The following is a 20,382-nucleotide window of genomic DNA, read 5'->3' on the forward strand; positions in this document are numbered from 1 at the left end:
TTGCACATCCAAGGACTGGGAACTAAAATAAACAAAATTATCCAGCCTCACACATCTCCATATAGTACAAGAAATGGGTAATATATTTTTCTAGAGGTAACATAAAAGAAAGAATCACCAGCAACCTCGAACACAGTAGATCTTAGTACAGAAACTTACATACTAGGCTTATGGTAACCCCTTCTGTATTAGGAAGTCACCTCTACTTATTTCAAGCTTAGCCTTTATCTTCAGCCAAAGGGAGGGCAGATTAGATATAGTCCCTTCCCCTAGCCTGCTCTCTCCAAGCACCCAGCTTCATTCCAACTTCAAAGGAACTACCAAGAAGCCCATTGGCCTAAGAATAAGGAAATGGTTGCTTAGCAACTGAGTCCTGAATCCCACAGACCTGAGAAGAGGAAGCTTGTGGGCCAGCCACCTAGTTCTGCCTGTGTTACAGTGAAAAGGAGCTGCTTGAAGATGAAGCCCTTGGCTTTGTTAATAGAGATATTGATCATTATTGAGGTCACAACTAAATGTAAGTGTTTCTGTCCTTACGGTTCTCTGTAAATGTCTCTTCTCTTCACTCTAATGGTGCCAAGAACTTAAGTCAGGTAGAAAATCAGAAGGAACATCACCAACTTCCCAATTAACAATTTGGAATAATAATTTACTTGGGACAATGCTGTCTGAAGAAAGGTGAGCGGGCAGATAGGGAGAGAAAGGTGGGGAAAATCCAAGGAAAGCATTACGGCAATCTTTGTAAAGTAGAGCTATTAGGGTCAGATTTTTACATCAAAACTACAATTTAAAAACTATACAATCCAAAGAGTAGAAAAGTCCTATGAGCTTTTATTCCTTTAAATACATTATACAGTGGTGATTTTATTTCCAAAGCTTCAATATCATCTACATAGCCACTACCTAAAGGAAGTTATTTTTGTCTTGCTTCTTTGTCCACTTCCTTCTTTTGTCTTGTGAAATATTAAAATAATTTAGTCATAAAAGATTAAATACAAGGAATATTTATTTGGAATTGACCCAGAAATTTAAGGTTAATTTACTTGCTGAAAATTAGCTAATAAAATAAAATCAAAGACTACATGACCATCCCAATTAATGCAAAAAAAACACCTGACAAAATAGAACACATTTGCAATTAAAAATGCTCAATAAACGAAAGTAGATTTCCCTGAACCTAATGAAAAACCCATAATCTAAACAAAAAAAATTGTCCACAGCTTATATAGTAAATGATGAAAGGTTAAAGTGTTTTCCCTGAAGTCAAAAATAAGACAAAAATGTCACTCTTGCCACTGTATTAAAAGTACTTGCCATGGACATAAGAAGGAATTTGGACCCGTCCTAATACTGTATACACAGATTTATACTGATTGGATAAAAGACATAAATAGAAGCTGAAGCTTTAAAACTCTAAACAGGGAAGTCTTCCTGACCCCAGATAAGATAATAAAAGCATATTTTTGCCAACAAAGCATAAACAAAAAGGGGGAAAGTACACAGGACATCAATTAAAAACATTCTGTTTCAAAGGAAATCATCATAGAATCAGAGAAAAAAATTATGTCACACCAAGTAAGAGTTCAGTACTTGGACAGCAGCAAAACAACAAATATGGAGATTTTTACAAACAAGATATACAAGTGGTCACACACATGAAAGATATTTCAGATTAAGGTCATTAAGGAAATGAAAATTCAAACCTTCACTACATCCCAGTCATTTAAAAGGTTATAGTAGAAAATGGACTGTTTGCCTTGTTGGACACCTGGTGAGATATGTCACTAGCAGTTCTCCTGAAGACACCTATCAAATTTCAGCCAGTATTTACACCCTTGTTACATCAGCTCAAACCCATATGGTCTGATCCAGACATAGCACCTCAACATATGGGGCCAATGTTTCCATCAATGAGCAACAGTGATAGACTGCACTGGGAAACTAGGAGAGGGGTCTCGAAGGCATGACCCCATATAGAAAAGGCTCCAACTTCCAAACATGCAAACTTATTGTAAAAAAAAAAAGTCATGAACTGAGAATCCAGCTGAGAGAGTTTTCCAATCCTCAGAAGCAGCAGGCTGGGAGAATGTTTCCCCAGGGTCAGCACCCAGAATCTGGTACAACTGTGGTTCAAGGATGACAGATTCCCTCCTGAGCTACAGAAAGACTGGCAGTGTCATCCATGTGGTATTGATTTTGAAGATAGGAAACACTCAAGAATGAGAGAGTTACAGAGTCTTTCTCCAGAGCTTCAAATAGCAGCTAAGACTAGGCAATGTGTTTCAGGGTTGGAGTCCATACAAGGAGACCTTGAGAGGCTATTGAGTAAAGCTATGAATATGAAGCTTAAGTTGCAATAGACAGGGAGTTGGAGATACCATGTCCATGGAGTGAATGTCAAGAAAAGTTGCTGGGGCTGCATGGAACTAGAGAAAGGCTATGTGTGCTGCAGGCAGAGCTAGAACCTAGCTAATTTCGTCATGTTTTCCAGATGCTAGACATGGTGCTGCAGGATTTGCTATTGTCCCTGTTGAAATTTTGTCTTGCTTTGGTCTGAGCATTCCTTGCTATGTCTTGATTCTTATCTTTTAGAAAAGAAATGTTTACTCTGTGTCATTATATGTTGGAACTATATAACTTCTTTTTTTACTTTGTAGGAATTCACAACTAAGCAATTTTGGACTTTTAAAAAGTCGGGATTGTTAAAGATGATGGGGACTTTTGAAGTTGCACTGAATACATTTTATATTATAACTTAGTCATAAGCCTATAGGGACAGGAGGTGGAAGGTTGTTGCTTTCAAAAGCAATGCATCTGAGTGTCTATCCGATGACAGGAGTGGAACTGTAATTGTGTTAATTGTCACTTCACAGAATTTAGAATCATGTAGGAGGTAGCATGTCTGGGGGAAATTACCTTGACTACACTAATTGAGGAGAGAGCCATTGCCTGACTGGGATTCTGAGCTACATAAAAATGGAAAAGAGAACTGAACTCCAGCAGGTAACCATTCCTTTCGACTTCTGACTATGGGTATAGCGTATCCAGCTGCATCAAGCCTGCAACTTTGATCTCCCTGCCATTATCAACAGGAAAAGAAACTAAGACAAACCCAAATGTGTATCAACTGAAGATCATATAAATAAAATATGTTAGATCTATGCAATAAAATATTACTCAGCAAAATAGAGCACAACGTGGATAACTGTTAAAACCATTATGCTAAGAAAAATAAACTGGGCATGGAAAATTGTATGTTTTACAATTTTATGGACCTAAAGGCTTCAAAAGAGTCAAATTCTCAGAGCCTTACCGTACATTATGACTTACCATGCATTCTGAAATACAGAGAGATTAGGAAAATCCAGTTGGAGCAACATGGTTTTATTGGGGTTAATAAAAATGCATTAAAATTAATGTGAGAAGCATATGCTTATAATCCCACCTATGCAGGGGGCTGAGGTGGGAGATTCATAAGCTAAGCACCAATCTAGGCAACATAGTGAGATGCCGTTTCAGAAGAAAGACAGACGCACAGTGAGCGGTAGCTCAGAAGCAAAGCACTTCCCTAGCATGCACAAAGCCCGAGATTCAATTCCTAGTGCCGCATATAAGGATGAAATTAAATTTGACTGCATTAACAATTACACAAAGTTCTGAGGAGCCTGAAAACTACTGAATAATAGAAGACAAAGTATTTAATTCAAGTTATGTGCCAGAAGAATGAGGTTACAGAAATATCTAATACACAAACTTTATTCTTGTGCTGCTTAGAGTCTTAAAGGAGAAAGAAAAATAAATTAACAAGCAGCAAAGTGTTGTGGATCTTACAAGTATTTACAGGGTACTGTAGTGTACAAATGTGGGAAAGGTCCTTTATGTTGGTGCATGGAGTGGTCAGGAAGGTCATAAACCACATGGCAAAAACCTAGCCTTGAAAGGTTAGTGGGTGATCAGGAAAGACAGAGCAAGAACATTTCAGGGCAGGGATAAGGGATAAGGACACAGCGAATAAAAGAGCATGGTCTATGAAGTGCATCCATTTACTCTGGTATAGGACATAAAAAGGAACACAGCAGTGGATGATGCTCCAACGATAGACAGATAATGTGACAGGCTATAAAACTGGAGCAGGATGCTGTGACCAATGGGAAGGATTTTAAATGTTTGCTCATAGAATTATTTATTTAGAAAAGCAGCCCTGGCAGTCCAGGGGTAGATGTATAACTCTGGTGACAGCGAAGGCAGGAAGAGGTTGTAGACTGAGCCAAACAAGAAACAAAATGGACTCAGGGTACTGAAGCAGCATGGGCACCGAGAAGACATGATGGTTAACGAGGGTAAGAGAGAAGAGTGGCTCAAATGCTGAGGGGGAATGACCAGCAATGACAAGTATCAGCAAGAAAATGTGGCTAAGATAGGGGATGACAAGAGACCAGTGAAATCCTTATATTACCTGGGAAATTTTAGGCAGAAGCCAGGACAGAACCAAGATTTCAGTAAGACATCTGAAAGAGAAAGAAAGTAGAGATAGCAATGGTTACAGAGGTCTTTCTGAGCTGTGACACTTTGAAGGTCAGGTGTGATGATAGTTCAATAGATCATTTATTGATTATGGATTCATAGGGGCCCGGGGAAGGGGCTAGTCTGGGAGAAGGCAGATGTTTCTCAGGCTAGTGCTAACAGGCTTGTGGTTCATACATAAAATCATTCCTTGCTCTCATTGTTTTGGTTTGGCTTTCCTGCTTCTGGTCCTCTCCTCTAGTTTACAAGGCAAAACGAACCAGTCTGGCCTTTTTCACTCACACACACGTTGCCAGCTTGTCTTTGTACACTTTTTTCCAGTTGACATTCATTGCACTTTGCTTTCACTGTGTTAAGGTGGTAGCCTACAGATAGGGTCACAACTATATGATTATCTTTGATTTTACATTCACTGAGGAAGAATTCTAGAACCATTGGTGGGATTGTTTTCCCCTTCGATTAAGCCTCAGAATAAGCTACTTTATTGTCACGGGGGAAATGGATGGTGATGCTAAGAAAGATGGGTTAGAAAAGGAAAGTAAATGAATGTTTTTCTTAAGGTTCTCTGAGGTACTAAGAGGTACCGAGGCCAAGAAGACCAGTAGTTTAGCACAGGAGCATCCAGGACCCGAGTTCCTGTTTCTTTCTAGTGGCAACACCTCACTGTCATTCATTTTTATAGTTAGAACAATGAAAAACTAACAACAGCTACCCTTAATTTTCATTATCCTAATTGAAAAGGGCAGACGTCACAGGTCTCAGAGTCCTCGGAGCTCAGCAAACAAGCAGCCTTGCTACCCAGTCTAGAAAGGGGATGCACCAATATGTCTCACACAAAGGCTAAGCTTAAACAGCACAAGGAGGCAGCATCTGCTGCTTCTTACAATTATCAGTTGAACAACTGCACATGGGAAACATGTACGAAGTTTACAAAAATGTCCCCTGATTGCTCTGCTGTTTCTTCACCCTGATGTTTCCTTTGCTGTGCGTACGATTTTTGTTTATAGTTTGACTCTGTCTCCTTTACCTATTTCACTTTCTCGGGGTCATCGCCAAGGAATCACTGCCCAGTTCCATCACTCTTGTCCTCTACGTCTTATGGTTTCTGATCTATAATTGTCTATTTGTAAGTCTTTAAAGCATTTCACTTAACTTTTATGTTACTAGATAGATTCTCTCATTCTTTTGCTTGTTTATATACAGTTTTCCCGTGCCAGTTTTTAAGGACTGTCTGACATCTCCTCATTGCATGTTCTCGCCAGCTTTGTTGAAATCAGTTGGCTGTGCTGAACATAGCATTCAATAGCAAGTGCCCATAATCTCAATAGGAGAGTTGGTAATTTGAGACCAACTTGGGCTACATATATCAAATTCAAGGCCTGTCTGGAATATACATCTAGACCTTGTCTGAAGTGGAGGTGGGGTGTTTTGGGGGTTCAGTTAAAGACACCACAAATAGCAAAAAGAGGGCTATTATCTGAGGGTCAGAAATCTGAGGGGTAAAGAAGTCTCCTCACAATGGGAATCATCTGTCTCTTTTTATTCTTCTCTCTTCAGTCCACTGCTCCACCTGTTTCTTGTTCTCCTTAGTCTACATCGTTCTTAGTTCTACATCGTTCTGGCTTGTCCTACCCATTACAAATGTTCCCAGACATATATATATATATATATATATATATATATATATATATGTCCTTAAAACCAGTAATTCCCTAGTCCTAGCAGGTTCCAGGGCCGGAATGTTTTATATAAAATCAGATAAGAGTTTCCACACATACACACAGATCCATGGGAGTGGCTAGTACATGTCCGTGAACTCCTTAATGGAGAAAGTTAGTTAAGAAAAGATTAACTCATCAAGGAACTCTAGAGGAGAAGGTTAGTGCACTACACCACATTTTAGGTGTTTAGAAAGGCTTTTTTTTTTTTTAGTAAAATTATGAATAGGGTTCAGATTGTTTAAATTAGCACACCACTTTTTTTTTCTTCCAGTATGCATAGAAGATACCAGGTAACCAGGCAACCTATGTAAACAGTCGGAGAAGCTGATGGCCCTTGATCAGATAGCACATACACCAGATGCTGCAGTTTCTGTGGCCCTAGGTCTGGAGTTAGACTTACTGCTCTAAATGGAGACCCGGGCCTCCAAATGATCAGTTCCGGGCTATGCTGTTATTGGCCATTCTTATTGTGGATGTCATGGATCTTTCTCTGGGCTGCAGTGAATTATTCCTTCTGCTGTCCTTGAGAGCCCTGAACTAAAATTATCAGTAAACTAAGGTGAAAGTGAGCATAAGGAGTTAAGAAACTTTTGAGTGAGGTAAAAACAAGAGCGCAGCTTGGGCAGGTAGTAATTCTATGTCCTTGGAGATCTGTGAATATCTTAGATGGGATGCTCTTGTCTAAAGACTGACCAATGCCTGCTGATAAAGACAGTTGCAGGAAGGCCGATCTCTGACTTTACCTAGGTGAGAGGAAAAGAGAACTGGCAGTGGGAAACTGTTTTCACAAAACAATTCTGAACTGTGGGAATTAATTCCCAAATATGTACCAGGAAGGAAGTCAGCCAGCTACAGTGAAAAACCTACAGCAGAGGACAGCCCTTTATTTCCAAAGCAATAGCACCAAAAACCTTGCCTTTTGGTTTAACCTTTACCAGATCCCGTGGTTCTGATAAGTCACCCATGAAAAGATGGCTGAGATTTACTGTATAATGTTGTTGGCTTACAGCAGGGTGTGCTCTGGAGAGATGGCTCAACCTTTCATGAGCACTTGAGGCTTTTGTAAAATAGCCAAATTCAGTTCCCAATACACACACAGTGGCTCACAGTCATCTGTAACTGCTCCAGGAAGCAGCACACATGTCGTGCATACACACACACGCAGGCAAAAACGCTTACACACATTTTTTAAAAATTAAGGAAAAACAATAGCACATACTCAAAAGCTCTTGCAAAAGTAATTGTAACTCTGAGATTTGTAAAATGCATTCACAAAACCCAAAGGAGTAAGTCAAATCAATATTTTTATTTTTCTAACTTACAGGTATTTTAGAACCTTGAAGTGTGGTGTTTATACGCCCCGATATCTTTGGTAATGGAAAACTTTGACGGTGCATCACCTGTTGGCTACCACACCTCTACATTCTCCAGAGGACTGCTCTGGGTGTTTGCCTCATTATCAGACTCATCTTAGGTTGTTTCTATATCCTACCAAAAAGTCAGATGAAAGTAAAACATTTGGTCATCCAAATACTTTAGAATATAGTGTGCTTGTACTTGCCTTCATGCAGAGCACTCAACCAAGAGAATTGTTATTTTCTTTGCAATCGGTTATTTTGGAAATATGATGATAGCATAAACCTCAAAAGTAGCATTTCCCCTTTTTAAAATTTTTTTGTTGAGCTATATATTTTTCTCCGCTCCCCTCCCTTCCTCCTTTCTCCTGTTCTACCCTCTCCCATGATGGCCGCTCTCCCAATACACTTAGGAGATCTTGTCTTTTTCTCCTTCCCATGTAGTTTAGATTCATGTATGTCTCTCATAGGGTCTTCTTTGTTGTCTACCTTCTCTGAAACTGTGAATTGTAGGCTGTTTTTTCTTTGCTAAATTTATGTCTAAATCCACTTATGAATGAGTACATATTATATTTGTCTTTCTGGGTCTGGGTCACCACACTCAATATGATATTTTCTAGATCCATCCATTTGCCCACTAATTTCAAGATGTCATTATTTTTTTCTGCAGTGTAGTACTCCATTGTGTAAATGTACCACATATTCCTTATTCATTCTTCAATTGAGGGGCATTTAGTTATTTCCAGGCTCCAGATATGACAAATAATGCTATGAACATAGTTGAGCAAATGTCCTTGTGGTATGGTTGAGCATCTTTTGGGTATATACCCTAAAGCGGTACTGTTGGGTCTTGAAGTAGGTTGTTTCCTAATTTTCTGAGAAATCACCATACTGATATTCAAAACAGCTGTATCTGTCTGTATTCCCTCCAGTAATGGAGAAGTGTTCCCTTTACCCCACATCCTCTCCAGCATAATTGTAATCAGTGTTTTTGATCTTGGCCATTTTTACAGGTGTAAGATGGAATCTCAGGGTTGTTTTGATTTGCATTTCTCTGATGGTTAAGGATGTTTGAGCATTTTCTAAAGTCTCTTTAAGCCATGTTAGATTCCTCTGTTGAGAGTACTCTGTTTAGGTCTGTACTCCATTTTTTTAAAAAATGGATCATTTGTTCTTTTGATGGCAAATTTCTTGAGTTCCTTGTATATTTTGGAGATCAGCCCTCTGTCTGATGTGGGGTTGGTGAAGACTTTTTCCCATTCTGTATGCTGTCATTTTATCTTGTTGACCGTGTCCTTTGCTTTACAGAAGCTTCTCAGTTTCCCATTTTCATTTATTAATTGTTACTCTCAGTGTCTGTGCTACTGAAGTTATATTTAGTAAGGGGTCCTTCTGTGCCAATGCATTCAAGGTTACTTCTCACTTTTTCTTCTGTGAGGTTCAGTGTGGTTGGTTTTATGTTGAGGTCTTTAATCCATTTGGACTTGAGTTTTGTGCATGGTGATAGATATGAATCTATTTGTATTCGTCTACATGTCGCTATGCAGTTATGCCAGTAAAATTTGTTAAAGGTGTTTTATTTTTCCATTTTAAAAATTTAGCTTTTTTGTCAAAAATCAGGTGTTCATAGGTGTATGAACTGATATTTGGGCCTTCAATTCGGTTCCATTGGTTCTCCTGTCTGTTTTTATGCTAAAACCATACTCTTTTCATTACTGTAGCTCTGTAGTAGAGATTGAAGTCAGAGATTGTGAGGTCCCCAAAATTTCCTTTATTGTACAGGATTGTTTTGGCTATCCTGAGTTTTTTGCTTTTCCATATGAAGTTGAGTATCATTCTTTTGAGGTTTGTGAAGAATTTTTCTGAGATTTTGATGGGCATTGCATTGAATCTGTAGATTGCTTTTGGTAAGATTGCCATTTTTACTATGTTAATTCTACCTACCCAAGAGCATGGGAAATCTTTCCATTTTCTGGTGTCTCCTTTAATTTCTTTCTTCAAAGATTTAAAGTTCTTGTCATGCAGGTCTTTCAGTTGTTTGATTAGAGTTACTACAAGATAAGTAATATTTATTCTGAAAATTGTCCATTTCCTTTAAGTTTTCCAGTTTTGTGGAGTACAGGTTTTCAAGTATGACTTGATGATTCTCTGGATTTCCTCTATGTTTGTTGTTATGTTCCCCCTTTTCATTTCTCATTTTGCTAATTTGGATATTCTCTCTCTGCCTTTTGGTTAGTTTGGATAAAAGTTTCTCTATTTTACTGATTTTCTTGAAGAACCAACTCTTTGTCTCATTGATTCTTTGTATTTTTTTTATATTTTGTTGATTTTTAGCTCTCAATTTGATTATTTCCTGCAGTCTAGTGTGTTTGTTTCTTTTTGTTCTAGAGTTTTTGTGGATGTAGCTAACTTCCTTGGGTTGGAGTTTTCCTTCTAGTACTTTGTGTAGGTCTCAGCTTGTGGCTAGGTATTGGTTTATTCTAGTTCTGTCATGGAGTATCTTGTTTTGTTCATTTGTGGTGATTGAAAGTTTTGCTGGGTATAGTAGTCTGGGCTGGCATCCATGGTCTCTTAATGTCTGCATAACACTTGACTGAGACCTTCTGTCTTTCATTGTCTCCAATGTAATTCTGATAGGTCTACCTTTATATGTTACTTGGCCTTTTTCCTTTGCAGCTTTTAATGTTTTTTCTTTATTATATATGTTTGGTGTTTTGATTATTATGTGGTGAGGAAACTTTTTTTGATCAAGTCTATTTGGTATTTTGTAAACTTCTTGTATCTTCATATGCATATCTTTCTTTTGTTTGGGAAAGGTTTTTTCCTATGATTTTGTTGAATATATTTTCTGGGCTTTTGAGTAGGACTTCTTCTCCTTCTTCTATCCCTAATATTCAAACTCAAGTACTAACAATCCAATTAAAAAATGGGGTACAGACCTAAACAGAGAACTCTCAATAGAGAAATCTCAAATGGCCAAAAAATGCACTGCATTCTTAGCCATCAAAAAAATGCAAATGCAAAGAACTCTGAAATACCATCTTATATCTGTCAGAATGGCCAAGATCAAAATACTGATGACAACTTATGCTGGAGAGAATATGGAGTAAGGGGAACGCTCTCTCATTGCTGGTGGGAGTACAAACTTGTACAACCACTTTGGATATCAGTATGGTGATTTCTCAGAAAATTAGAAAACAATCTACCTCAAGACCTAGCAATACTACTTTTGGGTATATACCTAAAGGATGCTCAATCATACCACCAGGACAAGTGTTCAACTATGTTCATAGCAGCATTATTTGTCATAGCCAGAACTTGGAAGCAACCTAAATGCCCCTTGACCAAATAATGGATAAGGAAAATGTGATACATTCATATAATGGAGTACTACACAGCAGAAAAAATGGCATCTTGAAATTTGCAGGCAAATGGATGGATCTAGAAAATAACATATTGAGTGAGGTAACCCAGACCCAGAAAGACAAAGATAACCTGTATTCACTCATATGGCTTTTAGACATAAAACAAAGAAAAACCAACCTAAAATTTACAGTTTCAGAGAACCTAGACAACAAAGAAGGACCCTAAGAGAGACGTACATGGATCCACTTATGTAGGAGTAAAAGAAAAGTTCTTCTGAGTAAATTGGTAGCATGAGGGAGAGGAGATGGTGAAAGTGGAGAGGGGAGGAAGTAAAGGGAGTGTGTAAAATGTATAGCTCAATTAAAAACAATAAATAAAGCAAATTTTTTAAAAGTATCCCCCTTGTAATTGTTTATACAAACATTATGCTGTATCTCCACTGAACTGTATCCCTGGCCACTGACTAATTTCCTGACCTCTGTGGGTATTCAAAATGGAACTCCCATATCTGCAGATTCAAAGCTAATACCTTCAAATGAGAGAAAACTTGTGGTATTTGTCTTTCTGTGTCTGGATTAACTCACTCAGAATAGTTACTTCCACCTTCATCCTGTTTACCTGTGAATTTCATAATCAGGTAGAGAAAATGCACTTAGCAACAAACTTTAAAAACATAGAAGCTACTGCACACAATTTCTTTTTTTAAGATTTATTTATTTATTATGTATGCAACATTCTACCTCCATGTATGCCTGCAGGCCAGAAGAGAGTGACAGATCCCATTACAGATGGTTGTGAGCCATCATGTGGTTGCTGGGAATTGAACTCAGGACCTTTGGAAGAGTAGCCAGTGCTCTTATCCTCTGAGCCATCTCTCCAGCCCCCTATTGCACACAATTTCAAGGAACTATAGTATAAAAATTTAAGAAAAAGTCAGAGTCCAGGAAAGGAAGCACAGAGCACCCAAGCAGACCCAGGACATGCTTTTCCCGCCTCAGCCCTGCATGTGGCCATCAAAGGGCCTCTTTTCTGTGCCAGTGTCTACTTTGGTTTTAACGATCTTATAAAGAAAAGAGCATAAATATAATATTCAAAATCTGTCCAAGGGAAAGAAGCATAACGGGAGACCCTGTCAAAGTCAGCAAATTCCCTCTTCCCAAGGCTAGGGAGTTGTCAGACTTGATACAGTCAGAGCAGGAAAAAAAAAAGAAAAGGAAAAATAACTATATCTCTAGAAACTGTTATCACAGGCCTGCCTTTCTGGAGCCCCACAGCCTAGTGCCCTCCCCAGGCACTGAATCTGGGAAGGTTAGGTCTAAGACAGAGCCATATTGCTAGTGCCGAGAGCATCAACAGGAGTAGATTCACCTGCTTTCTGTGGAAAGACAGTTTCCGCTCCAGCAGCCGCTCGCAGGCAGTTTGTAGGACACAGTAAAAATAACTACTGTAGCCAGGCTTCCATATCCACAGAAGGCTTCTGTGGACCCAGCCAACCACTCGTGGAAAATATTGGGGGAGAGGTGTATCTTTACTGAATATGCATAAGTCTTTTTTTCTTGTCAAATATTCCCTAAGCATTATGGTGTAACTATTTACATATTATTTACATTGCATTAGATATCATAAGTAATCGCAAAATGATTTAAGGAAAATGAGAAAATTGCATACCTGCTGTTACTGCTGACACTTCATGTTTATGTAAAGAATTTAAGCATTCTCAGAGTTCACTATCCCAGGGAACTCCTGGCACCACGACCCTCAGAGTGAGACAACTGAGTATAGCCCTCCTCAGTTCATAGTCGGAGCAGAAGAGTGAGCACAGAGCCAAAGATTCAGGCAACTGCTGCAAACGGTTAGCAACATTCAGGTAGGTCCTATTCCTAAAAGATTAGCTCCTGGCACACTCAGACAATACCCACTGCAGGACCCACAGAGTCAGAGTTAGAAAACCTAAGTAGTTAGGAATGCCATTCTTGACAAGGTTAGGGAAATCCAAGTCTAGAAGCATTAAAGATTTGCCAAAAATTTTAGTGAAACCAACTTCATAAAAAGAAGCATCAACCTCCACAGACTCATGCATGCACAGATATACTAAACATATATATCCACACATACATCTCAATAATATTGGAGGAAACAAAAAAAGGCATACACATTTGAAAACTTTAAAATATAAAATGAGGACTAGGGGCATACATAACTCAGCATTGCAAAAAGACAAAGAAATCTATATAAACATAAAATAATGGCATACTCTGTATTTAAAGATATTTGTATCCACAACGCAAGAGCAGGATTTAATAAAACAAAAGATGATATATGTATTTCAAAATTGAAGTGTATGGTAATAAAAGTCGAAGACTCAGGACCAAATGTTAGCACAGGCACAGCTGAAGAACAATCCAGAGGCTCCAGGACTTTGGGCTCCTCGTGTCTGGGAAACGAGAGGAAGGTTAAGAAGCTCAGAGAATGAATACAAAAGCTACAATGCCCTCTGATAGATTTCCAAGCAGAATAAGTAGAACTGAGAGGGAAAAATAAAGAAATAAAATAAAACTTCAGTGATGTGACAGTTTTACAGAAAGTCTCATTGAGTGCCAAGATTAAGACTGAGAAAAATCAAATAGCCCACTGCTAGAACACAGTGGTAAATTTTAGTACTTCATTGTTAATCAGAGATCATGAAAGCTTCTAAAGAGGCTACACTCAGTGACTCACTGGGAGCCAATACTCAGGAGGCAGAGGCAGGAGATTTTGCCCGTCTACATAGTAAGACTCTGTGAGGGGGGAAAGAGGAAGTGAAATTGTATACAGATAAAAAAGTATCACGTTGGCTTAAAGTGTATTAAGCAACATAAATATAAGAGAAAGTGGAGAAATACTCTAAGTACTGAGGCGCAAACTGTTGTGCATTTAGGATCTATCATTTGACAGACTATCAGACAAGCATAGTGACAAAGCAAAACAGTTTCTAAACTAAATGGATTCATAAAATGGATTTCCCATAAACCCTAGTGGAAATAATTGCTGGAAACTGTGCTCCTGCAAAATAAAACATGAATCCGAGAGGTAAGCAAACAAATCAATAGTTACCAAAGAAACATTTAAAACATGACAAATCTAAATAAAAGCTGGTTTTAGTTTTTAAAACTGTAACAACCCGGGGCTGGAAAGATGGCTCAGCAGTTAGAACACTGACTGCTATTCCAAAGGGTCTGGGTTCTATTCTCAGCACCCACACAACCCTCTGCAACTCCAGCTCTTGTTACTTGGGAACCAGACACGCACATGATGCAGAGTACACACAAAATAAATACATTTTTGAAAATTTAACACCCACAGCTCATTTTAAAGTCCTTCCATACAAACTATATTTTAAAAATCTCAGAATAAACTTGATGAAGATATAACAATATATGAAGAAAAATGTTTCTTTTCTGAAGGAATTGAATAGAAACTGTGAATAAATTAACACACCTTGAATGAACATAAATATAAATATGCCAGAGCTTCTCAAACTAATGTATAAATACTATATATTAGTAAAGAAAGTATCAACAGGTTTATAACTAATTTAAAATGTTTTCTCTAAAATTCACTTAGGAAATGAAATTCTTAGAATTCCGAAAAAAAAAAAAAGAGGAACAGTAAGGATGAGCGTTCATGTGTGTGCATGCACATGTGTGCATACATCTGTACATAGAAATGTTGCTTCATAAACAGATATTAAAACATGCCATTACAAAGTTACAGTGATTAGAGGACTAGCAAAATAACAAACAAATAAATCAAGAAAAATGGGACAAAGTTTACAGCAGATCAATGCATGATTAAGAAAAACTGTCTAAAATGGGTTTTCCAATTCTACAGATAAGAGACAGACAGTAATGAACGCTAGGGACTAATTTTTCATTCACTTAAGAGAAATATTCCAATTCACACCAATCACAAGAAAAATTTCAGGTGGATTAAAAATAGAAAAAGTTAAAATATAAAAGACATACACATACAAGATTTGGGGGGATTTTTTATCTGATAGATATGCGAATGATCTGTCAGTTGTTTGGGGAAGGCAAACAAAGGCTCTCCAAGTATTTGACTCCCTAAGTGAGCGGCGAGTGAAAAAGCAGAGTGGGCCGCCAGCGTGTCCACACACGGGCAACAAAGTAGAAAGTGTCATTCGAAGTAAGGAACAATGAATGTTCAAAGATTCCACCATGGAAGTAGAAATCAGAGTAGCATTTGGGGAAGGCCAACTGGGCTTTAGCCATTAATACTTAAACACACTATCAAGTGACCATTTCTGGGGCAGGGAGTTGGTTCAATGGGTAAAGGCAACTGCCAATCAACTCTGGCCAACTAAGTTAAATTCATGACGGAAGGAGAGAACAGGCTCTTTCAAGATGTTTTCTGACCTTTTCAAGTCCTTGCAAGCGCGCGCGCGCGCACACACACACACACACACACACACCAAAATCAGCAAAATGTAATAAAAGTCCCTTTATATTTTTCTATCTTTTTTCTATTTTTGCAATAGTACTTGTAAAAGCAAAGGAACTGAAGATATCACAAATTTCTGTTCACATTGACTATTAAATGGCAGCACTGCGGAGACAACTTTCTTACAAGCCTGAAATTGTGTTGTTCATTTGTTCATTGTTTATCCTGGATTATTTTTTTAAATATAACACATCAGAAGTCTTCAAGAACAACTTGATTGGCCAAGCCTTTTTGTACATAAGCACAAACTAATTTGTCTTCATATTCTGTGTATGTTAAACATTACCTCAAGCATTTATAGTACAAAGGTCACTCTATTTGTAAGAGCACATTTAATTTTATATATGTATGTAAAATATGTTAAAATATTAAACACCAAAGCTCTCAGGATTTTCCACATAGTTATTCCCTGTATTAATTTGGGAGTACTGCATGAGAAATACCTACATTTAAATTGCTGCTCTTTTAATTAACACTGCATCATTACTATCCAAGCAACACTTTCAATTACTCTAAGGTATGTTATAGCAATACCAATCATACTACACAATGCTCCAGTCATTTAGAAAACTAGAGATGCCAAGACAGGCTAGGCCTACTGCCTCACTACAACCTTTTGCAAGGAGAACTAAAGCAAGGATTGAAAAGTTCTGAATCCGCAGTCTTACTGCTCCTCCACAAAGCTTCTTCAGCATCCGAGAGTGACTTCCTGATAGTGAAAGGACACGAGTTACAGATTCAGTGGCTTCTAAACCTGCTCTGAAGCTGGTCTGGATAGTGGGGGTGTAGCTCAATGGTAGAATACACAAGATTCTGGATTCAGTCCTCAATACTATGAAAATATGAAAGGAAATTAACGAAACAAATTCTTAAATACTCAGGGAAATTCACTGACATCACATTAGCAGAAATAATTATTTCTCCTAGTGCAGTCATTAGAAATTAATCAGACAGAGTAGCTCCGAGTTCACCAATGACTTCCAGCTCTTCAGTGGTTTCCAGCTCAGGCTCCCAGTTCCTCAACTGTTCCATGCTGTCCTCCTTCCAGATCATGGCTCCTTGGCCCGAGTTGGAAGATGCCCAACCCAATCCCAATAAATTCATGGAAGGGGCCTAAGGTCCACAGTCTAACACAGCAGTCAAGGACAAGAAGAGCAGAAAAATGACAGTGGGCTCCTGTAACCACTATTGAACTGCTACCCTCCTATCCTACCGAGGTCCTAATAGAGGAGCCCACTGAGGGGACTGATCCCTGGAACCTGCCTGAACTCCAGGACATTGGGATCAAGTAGTCATAGGGAAACACCAAGGGAAGCTTCTCTACATTTTCCAGGGAATTGGGAAGTTCATTCTTCTCCTGGGTTTCCTCTTCTTGTTCATTTGCTCCTTGGATGTACTCAACAGTGCCTTCCAACTGGTTGGAGGGAAAATGGCTGGATAGTTCTTCAGCAACAACATCTCTGGAATCTTACTGTGGTGCCCAATCCCTTTCACCCGACTGCCTATCCATCTGGCCAAAGGCCTGGGCAACATCTCTGGGCTAGTTCACAGTAGTCTTCTTCTTCTTCTTCTTCTTCTTCTTCTTCTTCTTCTTCTTCTTCTTCTTCTTCTTCTTCTTCTTCTTCTTCTTCTTCTTCTTCTTCTCCTCCTCCTCCGCCTCCTCCTCCTCCTCCTCCTCCTCCTCCTCCTCTTCTTCTTCTTCTTCTTCTTCTTCTTCTTCTTCTTCTTCTTCTTCTTCTTCTTCTTTTTCTCCTGCCTGCTAACAGTGTTTGGCCTGTCTCTGGCAAGCTGGCCAGTGTTGGTTGCCGTGGGTGTGCCTATCATTCTGCTGATGCTCCTAATAATGTACATCTGGATGCTGCAGTGCCACTGCCCTTGCATACTGCCTCTGAAACCCTGGAACAACATCATCTCCCTGGCCATCACTTGCTTCCAGAGACATTGTAGCTGCTGCCACGTTTGCTATCATGTGTGCTGCATGGTGTGTGGCTGCAAGTCCTGCCGCTGCAGCAAGTGCTGCAGGGACCTGGAGGAGGAGGAAGAGGAGCAGGATGTCCCAATCAAGGCCTCGGGGTCCTTTGACAATAAAGTTATGAACAAAAAGTACCAAGATGAGGGCAAGAGTCAAGTGGAGGCCATGGACATGAAGACCATGTCAATACTACAGTGTTCTAGGGGGACCTAGTCAGGGGAGTGGTGGACCTAAATCCCATGAGATCTACCCCTTCCACATCTCTTGCCTCCTCACCAGGATTCCTGAGGAGAAGCAGAGCTGGCATCAACTCTAGCTCTCCTACCAGAGTTTTAGCCTATAGGTGAATTGAACTTATCTTGTCTCCTGCTTTTCAAGTGCATCCCCCCCAGAAGACAGTCACAGAGACTGAGACTGTGAACATGGCTTCACGAATGACAACATCTTTATCTTGCCTAGAATTTACTTTCAAAGATCATCCTCACACAAAGGACAAGAGTTAAAGAAGGCATTAAGGAAGGTTCTGGAAAGGGCCTATGTAAGTGTATATGTAAATAGATGTACAAAGCTGACCTTTCTTGGTATAAAGCGTCATTCACAAAAAAGAAAAGAAAAGAAATCAATCAGACATACACGAATACATTTAAACTTAAAAGTGCCCTAAACTTAGTAAATCCATTCCCAAAATTATGACAATCTTGTGTTGGAGCAATGTGGATGAAAAGTCCAATAGTGAAACTGGGAAGGCAAAATAAGAAATATAATACTGTACTCATTATATGGTTGGGTATTGCCATGAGTGACATACAGCTTAAATCTGAGGCTGAGCCTGGGAAGGATAATTTAAGTCAATCAAGCCCAGGAGGGAGGACAATAAATGCATTTAGTTGCTTCACAACAATGTATTAAGAGCATACTATGGAAGGGGCCCCCAGCTCCAATGTTGAAAGAGGACAGTCATGTCCTGCAAGGGTGAATAGCGTTTGCACTTCAAAAAAAGAAAGGGAAAACATTCCAAACTTAAGGAAGTTCCCAGCATAAGTGTAAGAGTGCATTCACACACAACTTTGGTGAGCACAGAATACCGTGGGAAATAACATGATTTGGAAAAATAAGATCCGTCTATATTATTGACTGCCTATCCCATTTCAAGCTCTCTGACATCCATGATTTCATTTAGTTCTCAGAAGGACTCCCTCCTCTCTGTGCACAACTGTACAGTTCAGAGAAAATAATATTTTTCTTGGCTATAGGAACGTTGATATTGAATAAATAAGATTTTATCCAGGTTGGACCAGGTGGCTCACGTCTGCCACCCCAGCACTCGGGGGCTAAGTCTGCCACAAGTTCAGAGTCAACTTGAGATACACAGTTCCAGGCCAGCCAGGATAAGACCCTGTTAAAAATTAAAAAATAAAAATAAAAAGTTTACCGAAGATTTTAAAGTTGAGTATGTGGCAATTGCATAACTAGCAGAAAATTGAGAAGGAAAGATGACTTGGGGAAAAGAATATGAGAAGTAATGATTTAGTTCGGGATCATGGATCTTACAGGTATGTGGGGTCTCCCTCTGCCTCGTAGTCCATTGGTCCCCAGGCTACATGGACAAAGGGAGCATAGGCAGCGTGCAGAGCTTTGTACAGCCTGTGTGTAAGGTGGAAATAGCCTTCTGGGTGACTGCTTCAGCTTTATTCCAAAGTGAGGGGAATATATAGGACAGGGACAGAAGCTGGGGCATCACCTAATTTGCATTTGGCAACATGGTTTTACCATATTGCCGGAACACAACACCTAATTACCGCACAGGCAGAAAGAGGAAAGCATTTGCAGGAAACTGTGTTAAAAATTCCATTTAAGAAAAGTCAGGCAGGACTGGAGATTTGGCTCAGCAGTTAAGAGCACTGTCTGCTCTTCCAGAGGCCCTGAGTTCAATTTTCAGCAACCAGAGGGTGGCTCACAACCACCTATGTTGAGATCTGGTGCCCTCTCCTAATGTACAGGCATACATGTAGGAAGAATACTGTATATATAATAAAAATAAATAATTTAAAAGAAAAGTCAGGCATCCAGGCTGAGGGACAGCTTCCAAATAAGGTCAGGCAAAGAACAGGAAGCCCTGCTGAGGCAATGGAGTCCTCTATTTGGGCCGAGCTCAGAGAGCTGTCCAGACATGGTGGACTGTGACCCTAAGTGCAGGGTACTCCAACACAGGTACTAGGAGTATGACCACACTCTCTAACTCCCTTCTAATCATACCTCTGTCATTTCTCGTTGGTGACACAGACACACAGAGATTAGGGGTTTCCATTTTTCTTTAAAACTGAAACTGTACGTTATCAACTGCAAAGTTTCACCTTTTCAAGTAAACCACCAATGTCTCCACTTCAAAGCTCTCTTGCCCCAATCCTAGAGTATGTCACAGTTTACACTCGCTATTAACAAAACCACCAGAATTGTAGAGTACAATATACTAAATAATTAGGGTGACTATCCTAAATTCTACTTTACAAACTCATCTACAACACATACGACTATCTTAAGTTTTAATAATTGAATGTCTGTTTCACCTCAATATCAGGTTATTGTAGCAGAAACATCTCTCTGCCACTGCTCCGCCTCACTCAGCTCTCCTAATTGAGCAAGTCTTTTCCCATTCGGGGACTGGCTCCCAGAAAGACTTGTCACCTTGATGAAATGTATGATGTATCCTACATCCACATCTACATCTTTCTACCGCATCAGGTTTATTTTTTAAAGCAACGAACAACTCACAGGCTGAATAGAGAAAAAGATTCAAACAGAAAGAATTATCCGGAGGAAAGTATCAGTTAACGTCTCCACCATACTTTCCCACATGTAATTTAGATTCCTACCAAGTTACCTCTCATCTAAGCAAGAATTAATAAAACTAACATTCAGTAAGCACTTCCTATATCTAAGTATA

At 39.2% G+C, this 20,382-nt stretch overlaps 1 protein-coding gene across 2 annotated transcripts in view; it reads left to right on the forward strand.

Annotated features, from left to right (window-relative positions):
* The first annotated feature begins 381 nt into the window (after positions 1-381).
* Sel1l2 (SEL1L2 adaptor subunit of SYVN1 ubiquitin ligase) overlaps positions 382-20,382 on the forward strand; it is a 133,726-nt gene continuing 113,725 nt past the window's right edge. The window contains exon 1 of one of the 2 annotated variants that reach the window (XM_085696244.2): positions 382-517. In XM_085696244.2, the coding sequence (XP_085552370.2) occupies positions 460-517 (58 nt within the window). In that variant the 5' untranslated portion in view covers positions 382-459. The remainder of the gene's footprint in view (positions 518-20,382) is intronic. The other variant, XM_048455455.3, reaches the window with a different exon arrangement.

The sequence above is a fragment of the Myodes glareolus genome, chromosome 10 (genome assembly GCF_982192425.1).
Source record: "Myodes glareolus chromosome 10, mMyoGla1.1, whole genome shotgun sequence".
NCBI classification, from domain to species: Eukaryota; Metazoa; Chordata; class Mammalia; order Rodentia; family Cricetidae; genus Myodes; species Myodes glareolus.